The sequence below is a fragment of the Apus apus genome, chromosome 1 (genome assembly GCF_020740795.1).
Source record: "Apus apus isolate bApuApu2 chromosome 1, bApuApu2.pri.cur, whole genome shotgun sequence".
NCBI lineage: Eukaryota > Metazoa > Chordata > Aves > Apodiformes > Apodidae > Apus > Apus apus.
The window spans coordinates 126774204-126784815 of record NC_067282.1 but is presented as its reverse complement, the minus strand read 5'-3'; the positions used below and the strand labels follow the sequence as shown (position 1 = coordinate 126784815).

The window sequence follows — 10612 nt, the reverse complement described above, 5'->3', positions numbered from 1 at the left end:
GCGAAGCGAGGGGCCGGCACACCCCGCACCCGCCCCGCTCGCAGGGCGGGCTGGCGGGCGGCAGGCAGCGGCGGGAGGGCTGCGGGCCGGCTGGGCAGCGGGTAGCTCCGGGCCGGGCCGGGCCGTGCCCCGGCGCCGCGGGTGGAGCGGGGAGCTGGAGGGCAGCAAAGGGGTGCGGGCTCCTCCAGCTCTGCGCCGGCACACGCCTGGGGAAACGGGTGGCGTGAAGAGACCCCCGGAGGCCCGGCGACTGGGTCGAGCTTGGCACCGCTCTGAAGGGCTGCGAAGCCGGTATAAACCTGTTGCGTTCCTGCCGCGTGTATCTGCGGTGAAAAATGTGAAATGGGCGAATTGTGTGAATGTGACGAAAGTCACATAGAACAAAAAAAAAAAAAAAAAAAGGAGAAAAACTCCACCTGCTGCCTGAGGTGTCTAGTCGCTACAATGAAGCTTTTCCGTCTTCTTCGTAGCTTTACCCCAGCCGTGGGTGGTTTTAGGAAAAGGAAATTAAAGGCAGGGCCACGTGTCATATCTTTGGTTAAAGGTATCAAGGCTCTGAAACTGTTAATTGCTTAAGTCAGGCCTCTAAATGTGTATTTTTGCCCCAAGCAGTTTTACTTCCTGAAACGTTACTACCTACACGTCAAGCAGAGGTTAGTAAATCAAAGGCACTTGGCTGCATACGTGGTGACAGAGCTTGGTGTATGTACTCACCCAGCTGCAGTGAAAGTAGGAAATGCTGGATGCAAACTGATTTTGCAGCTAACTTTGAAAATTAGGAACTGCCCTTCGGCAGAGTATTTGGGAGAGAAGCTGGAAGACAACTGTAACAGGATCATAGATACCATTTTCTAATGGTGTTTGACACAGGGATCTTTGTTGTGACTGATACCGAAACCTTTATTTGGCACAAAACCGGCATATTTGAGTGCAATTCTTTCTACCTAAATTAATCTTACAATAGATTGAAAATAGTATGCAGAACACAGGTGATGACCAGTAATTTTATGGTCAGATTCCTAATGAATTAACCTGTAAATTGAATACTTATATTTATTACAATGTTACTTTCTACTGTGAAGATCAACTCACTTCAAAGTAAAATAAAGTATTAAATTGCTGTTTTCCTTGTAGATGGCTGAATCAGAACCTCAGGAAGAAAGCTATGATGACATGGTAAAGATGGTGGAGGACCTAAACAGGAACTTGGAAAAAGTTCTGGAGGAAATGGAAAAACTAACAGGTGCAGGTCTTTATTAAGAATGATAGGATTTGTCTACTAGAGTGAAGCACTGATGGTTTATTATTTACATTTCTTGCTGTGAACTTCTATGTGATAGAAATATAAGTGGAAACAATCACCATCAACTAATGACCCAATGCTCCTAATTGGGAGGAAGCGTGCAAATAATCTAGAAGTTTCAGATGGCTCAGAATTGAAAATTAATAGTTGATGGATGCTCATTTCAGAGTGGTGGTTGAAAACAAATACTTGTAAGGTATTTAATGTACAGTGATTGAAACCTAGTATGTAAGACGAGATTTAATTCTGAAAAATGCTGGGATACATAGTACTTTTTAGGTCAGTATGTGATTTTTCAGCTACATTAAAGACTCCTCTGCAAATTTAGTCCTAGTCTTGTATGTATGGAGAGAACTGCCTGTTCCTTTCCATATTCTGCAACAATTCCATCAGAAACTGGGCAGCTAACAAAAAAAGATGGAAATTGTTAATTAAACTATTTCTAACTAAACACAATAACAGTAAATTTGACCTTTAAAGGTCCATTCCAACTCAGTGCATTCTATGCTTTTATTTATGGCAAAACAAAAGGGAAAGCATTAAATAACTGCTAAAATTATTTGCTCTGCTTTATCAGCTAACCATTATTTCTAAGTCAATGTCATTATTTAGGTGGTTGTCTTTGATTATTACTCTCTCACCTAACACAAACCTCCTGACTGTAAGTGGTGTTGAGAGAGGAATCTTTGCTTCATTTCCTTTAAAACAGTCTGTTGCACCTTTCTTTTGATTACTTCATTTGTTGTAATTTTTAGGTAAAAGTATCTAACTCCCTTTTGTAATATACACCAGTATACTTCCATTTTGAAGTATTTTGAGATATTGATAAACAAGTAATACTGAACAGTCTTTTATTTAATCTTAAGTATTACTGTAGGCAGTTTCCACTTTATTTTACTGCAGGCCATCTCTGACATAAGATCTGAACTGAGAACAATTCATGTGTTTTATTTGTTTATTGAATCAGCCATCACTTTTATTTAGCCAAAATTCCTGGCTTAGTGGTATGTGTTGGGTTTGTAGTGCAGGCAACCTGGATGGCATATGACATGGTAATCATACGTACCAATCCTGACCTGACCAACTCCATGAGGCATTTGGAAGATGCCTTCCTGCATTGCAAAGAAGAGATGGAGAAGAAATGGGAAGAGGTGCTAGGTGAATCTAAAGATGAAGAGCAAAAAAAGAAATTTAATTGAGTCATGCTGGCAGAACTACATCCTTTGGAAAATCACTTCAGTCTTTTTATTTTCCTGCCCTGGAGGTTTCACAGGCACTGGAAAATGGATTTGCTTTCATCTTACTAAAAACTACTTATGTGTATACATCTGTGGAAGTACTTTAATGAGATTACATATATATATATATTTCTATTGTTGAAGGTAAAAGGTAATAATGTGTCTAGTTTTATTATGCTTATCAGTAACCCTTGTAGTGTGTGTGAACAGACAACTTACATGCTTTCTGTGCCTTTCTTCCGGAAAGACCATACTCTCTTCATCACCCATATATGTGGAATCCTTATGACACCTTAGCAAATGGGGGGGTGGGGTGTGAGGGGTGGGTACATCACAGTGGTATTACATCAGCACATGCTGTCTAAGGAAAACTAAAGAACTACTTTTTTTCCAAATAAAAAAAACAGGTGAAATCCCATATTTTCTTTTTCTTGGACTGCTTTTCCCAGAAAGGTTTTTCTTTTCAAACCGTGTGGAGGTAGCATTTTTCATTTAAGAAAAAATTCTTTACCATTCTAGGCTGCAGTGTGTGTGGTGTAGTCTGTGGGATTGCTGCAAAAATCCAATTAATCACATTATAAAACATGTTTCTCTTCGTTATGTTCCTACTGCTCAAGATTTAAAAAAAGACAAGAAAAAAGATTCCTTTTCTTTTGTAGTCAAATGTGGATTGAGAGCACCACCTTGTGGCTTGCTGTTAATGAATAAATTATTATTTTATCTGAGACAGAAGTCAGTGCAAGTTTTAAGAAGGAAGTTCCCTTTCATTAAGATCAGTCTCTTCTAACTAGAAAGTAAGCAGCATATAGCAAGTGAGAAAATCTCTGTCTCCTTGGAAGAGGCATTTAATGATTTAAATCACATCTCAATGTTCTGTCAAAAGTTTGCTGAATTTTAGACTAGTTATACTCTTGAGACTGATTAATCTCAATTTCAAAAGGTGAAAATATGAAAATAATTTAACACACACACCTTGTTTTAATATATATTTTTTCGTATTGCTACCAAGCGTTTCTAGAGCCACAAATTATTACAAACATAAACTTTGAATTCTGTGCTTGACTTTCCAGTGGGCAGGTCTTCATTCCAGCCAAGGTAGAATAAAGTGGCAGAGCAGCACAAGGAAACCAAGTAAATGCAAGATAATCCTCTCTGGAGGATTTTTAATGGAACATCCTCACTTTGGTACCTTTGACTACATTGTCTTTATTCGTTAATGTGGTATTGAAAACTAAATTGTTCAAAGAAGCACTATATTTAACAGCTTGTGTAGGAACATACTGCATTTTATGATCTTTGTGTGAACTTTTAGCCACAGAGTGCTAAGTATAGATTGTAGATTTTCCAGAAAGCTCAGTTTTCACTTAGACCAAGTGGCCAATGTTAAACAAACAAAAACACATTTTTTTTTAATCCAGGTATCCCACTGAGAATAGATAATATTGCTCAAAACCAACTTACTAAAAAAACGCCTTTTAATTAATTGGGACATTCAGTGAAGATGTATCATTTTTTGTGAAGCTGAACACCATTTCCTGTAATTGGAAGGCTACAATACATGAGTCTGTAAGAATACTGTCTTTTGCCAGAGTGAAAGGCCATGATCAAAGAGAGGAGCTGTAAGGAAAGGAACCACCTGCTAACATTGTTTTTCAGTCCTCAAGTCTGATCACTTTACAACTTCTCCTTTCCAAATTTTGGAAAGTGGTAGGGTTTTTTTGTTATTGTTTTGTTGGGTTTTTTTTCTGTAAAACCACTGAGGCAGAAGGAAGGCATGAGAGCACCATCAACAGAAAGCATTAAGAGCACCTTAATTTTCTCCTCACTGAAAAAGCAGAAAAATTATAGGCTCTAACCATCATACAGCAACTTAGCTTCAAGTACAGGTGCTTACACTGAGGTACCAGGTCACCCCACTTTGAAGGAACAGAACGAGTTTGCAGGAGAGGTGATGGGAATACCTGTGAATATGTGTCATTTCTACCGCCCTTTTTCTTGCTCCTGGCACTATGTAACTACAAGCCCCTAACAGTGATGAGCTGTGGGGACAGAAGTTGGGAAGAAAGAACTGACAGTTGCAACTTGGGGCACAGCTTGTTCTCTGGGTGACCAGACTAGGTCTATCTCTTTCTCCCCAGCTGTGTGATAACAAGAGAAGAGCTAGGGACATGCACCGGTGTAGGAACAGCATACATTCCTTGAAAAACTATACGGTTTTTATTTCAGGTTGTTTAGGCTGGTTGTCTTATTTATTACATTGAGAATCAGCTTGTGGGGACCGTGAGCTTTGCTTCATGCATCTCAACATCTACCACTGGCCTGGTTTAGGCTGGGAGAGTTAGGTTTCTTCATAATAGCTGGTATGAGGTTGTGTTTGGGATTTGTGCTGAAAACAGTGTTGATAACACAGGGATGTTTTAGTTACTGCTGAGCAGTGCTGACAGAGTCAAGGCCTTGTCTGCCTCTCTCAACAACTCACCAGCAAGTAGGCTGGGGTTGTAGAAGGAGCTAGGAGGGGACACAGCTGAGACAGGTGACCCCAAATGACCAAAGGGATATTTCACACAATAAGACAATATGCCAAGCATAGAAAGCTGAGGGAAGAAGAAGAAGAAAGGGGGGGAATGGTTTGAGTAATGGCATTTGTCTTCCCAAATAACTGTTACACATGATAGAGACTTGTTTTCCTGGAGCTGCCTGAACACCTGCTTGCCCAAGGGAAGCAGTCAGTGAATTCCTTGATTTGCTTTGCTTGTGCATGTGGCTTTTGTTTTACTTATTAAACTGTTTTTATCTCAACCCATGAGTTTTCTCACTTTTACCTTTCTGAGAAAGAAGTGGCTGTGTGGGGTGTAGTTGCCAGCTGGGCTTAAATCACAGCAACCAGATTTCAGCCCAGCTAGATATTTTAGACTTGCAGCAGAAACCAGATAGCTCACACTGAAACACCTTGATCTCATGTCACAGGGGTATGCAACACAAATTTTCAGCAAAAAGTATGTGGAGCAAAAGCCCAATATAGTGCTCACATAATTTATCACTATAATCTGGATTGCTGGGTTGACATCTCTTAGTCTCACATCACCAAAGACTTTTGTAATGAAAAGTGTCAGCAGCAGTTTAGCTTCATGCTCAGTCTCCTTAAGTTCCATTTTAGTGACCTGTGTATGTACAGCAGTTACTCACAAGTACTTCCTGTACTGTAAGGAAAAGCATGCTTCAGCAAAGGAAGCTGGCACTGGTGAACTGCCAATCTGTATGCCCACATTCTGTTTCCTTAGCTGTTCACTCCTTAGCCTCTATTAAATGACACTTTATAAGCACATCAGAAATAAGTTGGAATGTTTTGGGTTTTTTTGTCAGGCAGACACCTAGATGAGTACTGGAATTTGTATTCACCCTGGTTCATTTTTGTTGGATAACATTTTTAATCAACTGTGTGAAGCTTAGCAAAGAAGTTATAAGCTCAACCATTAAATACCTTTGAAGGTTAGCAGATGCTCTGGTATTTAACACTGCAATGCCTTCACTTTTCTTGTCAGAACAAGCTTTACTGACCTTAGTTACACATTCAGGCTGTCCACAAGGCAAGAACTGGATGTTTAGGAGCGAACTACCCAGTAGCCATCGAACTGAGCCTAGTCCAAAGAGCCTGCAATGGCATAGCTCAAAGCACATTCCTCTTTTTTCATGTAAAACATCTATCTTTCCTACAAAACAGATGTGCAAGTTGTCCTACAGCCCTTTTGTCTAGCAATTCAGGTGGTGCTACACCCATCAGAGCTGCCTGGATTCTGAACACTGTTTGGTTTCCATTAACAGTTTCATACCAAAATGCTAAAAGGCCGATGATGCAGCCCCCCACATAATGATGGCTGAAAGTGTGCCCTTCTCTCCAGTGTAAAGCAACTGAGAAAGTGCTGTGGACATTTCACAAGTCCACTCAGACATCTCATTCCTTGTCAGAACATGGCCTAAAGCTTTGTTTAAAATATTTATTTCATTTAATACTAGCACTTTCCAGTTCCTGATTGTTAAGCCCCAGTTCAGGTTACCTCAGGAAGGCTCAAAAAGAGAATCCATACTAGCTGTTTTACTTGTTGGCATAAACAGCTTCAAAATTCTAGTCCAGATCCTTGCCAACATTTTTCCTGAAATGTGTATGGAGAGATTACAGCATCTACAACAGCCCTATTTACACATACTAGTATTAAAATAATGTTCTTTTTGCTGGCATTCTTTGTAGAGGAGCCAAGAGCTTGTTGAGAACCGAGGAGGTGAACAACATTCCTTCTGAGTCAGTCATTTCCTCCAGGGCAAGGACAGTATCACCTAGGCATTACCAGCATGAAAGCAGGAGGCCTCTTCTGTATACATTCTATTAATACTGATTTGTTATTTTTTTTTAAACAGTACCACCACCTCTTTGATTCTGCACCACTGTAAAATGCATTTACATTTTTTCAAAGAAAACAGTAGGATATTTTCTTGTTTTCCTGTTTTCGATAAACTATTGTGTACCTTACCTCATTTTCGCTAGGTGCTCTGGGGTTTGGATCACTGGAACATGAACATAAGCAATAAGATAAAGTTTTGAGGTGACACCTATTTTCAAGGAAGGGCAAGATTTAGAGGCCATTAAAAACTGTTAAGAGCACACAGACAAAAACGTGTTTTGTAAGGGAAAATAATTGGCTAGACCTTTTAGGCCTCTGGTAACAAAACAAGACTATTATAGGTACACTGTACAAAGCATGTTTTTATTCTTACCCTCTAACTGCAGTTATCTAATATGTTATAGCAGCCCAAGTTTGACCTCAGCTTGAGATACAGCTGAAGTTGAGTTTTATGCTGACAAGCTGCTCATATGGCTAAAACTGTGTTGGATCTTCACACATTTAACTCACACCCCAAATCTTTTAGTAACAGATCTCTTTGAGTACTACAAACACATACTTTCCAATCATGCCTAGAAATACAGCCAAAGCAGTTCCTTACTAATTCCAAGGACATGTGGTCCTACAAGTCAGTTTTTAAGTCAACACTCCAGACTGATAGCAAACCATGCATTTTGGCAGCAATCAAGAAATATGATGAAACTCTGAACTCTGCGACAACCTTCTGTAGGTCTTTCTTATCACATTTTAAAACCTTAGGATATCAGAATTATTCATCTCAGCAGCTGGTGGTATTAAGTCATCAGGATCAGTTTTCTGCTCAGGACATCACTGTCTAGCTCTAAGACTCAAAATCTAATCACAGCTGCATTGTTCTGCTATTGTTAACAGCACAAAATGAAAAGTTCAAGCTTCCACTTGCTCAATGTGGCCTCCAAAACTTCATCTCCTTTATGCTGAACTAACACTACAACTTTGGCTGTCCAGGCCACATGCAAGTTCATCCTAGGATTCTATGACAAAGTCTCAAGCACATGCCCTGGCAGCAAATACGTATGCATATGTATGCACACAGCTCACCCTAAGGGCTATGGAATCAAGTTCTATACAGCACAAGCTTTATTTCCAAAGTTTTTCCCACTGCAGCAAAAAGTCTGTTTCGCTTCTCAGCATTTGTTACACCTGTATACAGTCCTCCCATAGAAGTGGGTGGGAAGGGCTGCACAAGGATACATGATTGGTCAATGCAGAAGTTTACAGGATACATATTTCTCTACATCAGTGAATATTTTGTCATTGCAAGACTATTACATTTAAATGAAACAATGCACAGATGAAGGCCTACATAACTTCTTTCCTTCTTCATCTTCCTCAAAAGAAGACAAGCCACAGAGAATATTTTTGTGGCTAAGTAACAGTAGACATCAGCCTTCACAAGCAAAAAGCCTGGTTACTGTCAGACAGAGTACTACAAAAACACTCTTAAATGATTACACTACAAAAGTGTAATCCACTCTAATGGTAAGCCATTATAAGTGCCTATGAAAGGGAAGAAGACTGGAATAAGAGAACTAACGTAGCACAAAAACAATGGCTCCAAGTAGGTATGAAAGCATGTTAACTACTCTGCAAATTCAAAATCCTTATAGCTATGCATCTTTTAAGAAAAGAAAACACAACACAAACTCATCTGAAGTTTTGCTTGAGGCAAATAACTCATAGCCTTATTTACAAGCATACAAGCATCACAGTCACCAAGAGAACTAACCCTCCATTAAGAAACACCAGTTTTGTGTTTCTGCAGCTAACAAGAGAACAAGTAGCCTAGTACGGGAATAAGACATCTAAAACTTAAGACACCTAAAATGTAACTTTAGTAAGCACTTTAGACTTGCTAGAGTTGAGCCTCTCTTTTCATAAACAGAAATTAAGGGATTAGGGAGGCTGTGTGAGTCACAAGCTTCCGTTTTATGCAAAGATTCTTCTTAACACAAAGGACTGAAACAACATTTAAAAACTAGACTAGGACACTACTTGCATCTCTCCTCAATTTCTCTTTTCATAAAACAAAGATAACTAGTTGGTGATTCGTTAAACTGGTTCAAATCTGACCTTCACTTTTGCTGAGATTAAAAAAAACAAACAAACATTTGGCCTGTCAAATCACACTAAGAAAAATCACTTGCTTTTTAACAATGAAAGTTCAAGTATTTTTAGGACAAATTCTGCAGTAATGTTTCAGTATTTATGAATCTCTCACATCTGTTTATATTACAGTGAAACTGCCAACTTCACCCCAATCTGCCTGAAATAAGTTTAGTTCTGAACAAAACTACATTCACTAAGGATTACTCTGCTTAAGAATTTGCAAAAGGTGCATTACTTCCATTTTCCTTACCTTATTAAATTTTGTTCTGTGTCAAAACAGCCATATTCTTCATTTTCCAATGGAAGACACTAGAATACCACTGAATACATCTCAGTCTTTCACAGTCTACAGCTTACCAAACTCAGTATCACAGAAATCCTTGAATTAATAGTTTTGGAACTGTTTGGTAAGCAATCTAGTGATGCAATGGCATGTTACTGTACACGAGCTTGCAGGGAATGCAGAAGCATTCTCCTTCCTCAACCAAGCCTGTAGTTCTCAATTCACATTTCATTAAGAGTTCCTAATTTATTGCAAAAGTAAGCAGGCAATCCCCAACGCAGTCAGCTGTGGGCGGCACAACTCACGCATCACTAAACCTTTCCCTGCCCTCTAAAGGCAAAAGCAACAGGGTGCAAGGGCCAATTCTCACCTCCCCAGAAGCTGGAAGCAAAGTGCTTTGGAGCGCTATTATCCCCTATGCTCCCCTACTTCTCATTTCCTCAGGAGTAACGAAAGAAAGTATGCCTCCAGAGAACCTCATATAATTTTTACTTATTAATAGCATGCAAGAACATGGAAACTACAGGAGACAAGGACAGAAAGTACCTGCCAAGAATCTCTCTACTCTCATTTAATCCTACATGTGTACAACTAGTGTTGCTCCAGACCAAGGTGGTTCACACAAAGTCATATTGAGTCAAGACTTGGTAAAGACTGCATCATAAGAACAGAAAGATGTGCATTAATGAAGCAAATATACTATCTATGGTTTGGGTAACAGCAACTGCAGGAGAGGAATGTGAGAAATGTTGGACTACAGAATGAGGGCCACAAGATAGGTGAAGAAATATTCAACACCCATTTCAACAGCTACAAGCAGACTGTTAACACTTGCAAGACATCCAAATTTTAGGGAGGAACATTAGAAATACAAACACATTAGTAAGGCAGTTAAATAATTTGCTCATTAATACAAAATGGCAGAGGTACAAAGATTTTACTGTTTTCAAGTAAGGAAAAGTGGAGAGGCTAAAAAAATACACTGCCGTTATTTGGAACAGAAGCTTGAATAATGCAGCAGCTACTAAACCCACTTATATTTTCCAGCAGAGAAATCTCCAATCTCAGACTCTACTGTTTTCAGAACACAAAAGCCCAGCAAACAGATTGGGGAAAATAATACCCCACAACCCAGACCAAATCCCCCAAACTCCTGCCACAATATGGTAGCAGAAAAACCCCAACCATTTACAACATTTGAGCAAAAAAAGCAGAAAGGACAGTGTAGGCTATGGCTCTGTTT

The 10612-nt window shown here is 39.5% G+C and overlaps 1 protein-coding gene across 2 annotated transcripts; it reads left to right on the top strand.

Moving 5' to 3' along the window:
- The first annotated feature begins 5 nt into the window (after window positions 1-5).
- Window positions 6-2840, top strand: SYCE3 (synaptonemal complex central element protein 3). Of its 2 annotated transcripts, none has more exons than XM_051608130.1 (3): window positions 6-291; window positions 1135-1243; window positions 2327-2840. In XM_051608130.1, exons 2-3 carry the CDS (start codon window positions 1135-1137, stop codon window positions 2500-2502), a joined length of 285 nt encoding a protein of 94 aa, XP_051464090.1. In that variant the 5' UTR covers window positions 6-291; the 3' UTR covers window positions 2503-2840. The 2 variants fall into 2 exon arrangements, with proteins under 2 accessions (XP_051464090.1, XP_051464091.1); XM_051608131.1 differs by lacking the exon at window positions 6-291 and adding an exon at window positions 417-653.
- The last annotated feature ends 7772 nt before the right edge of the window (window positions 2841-10612 follow it).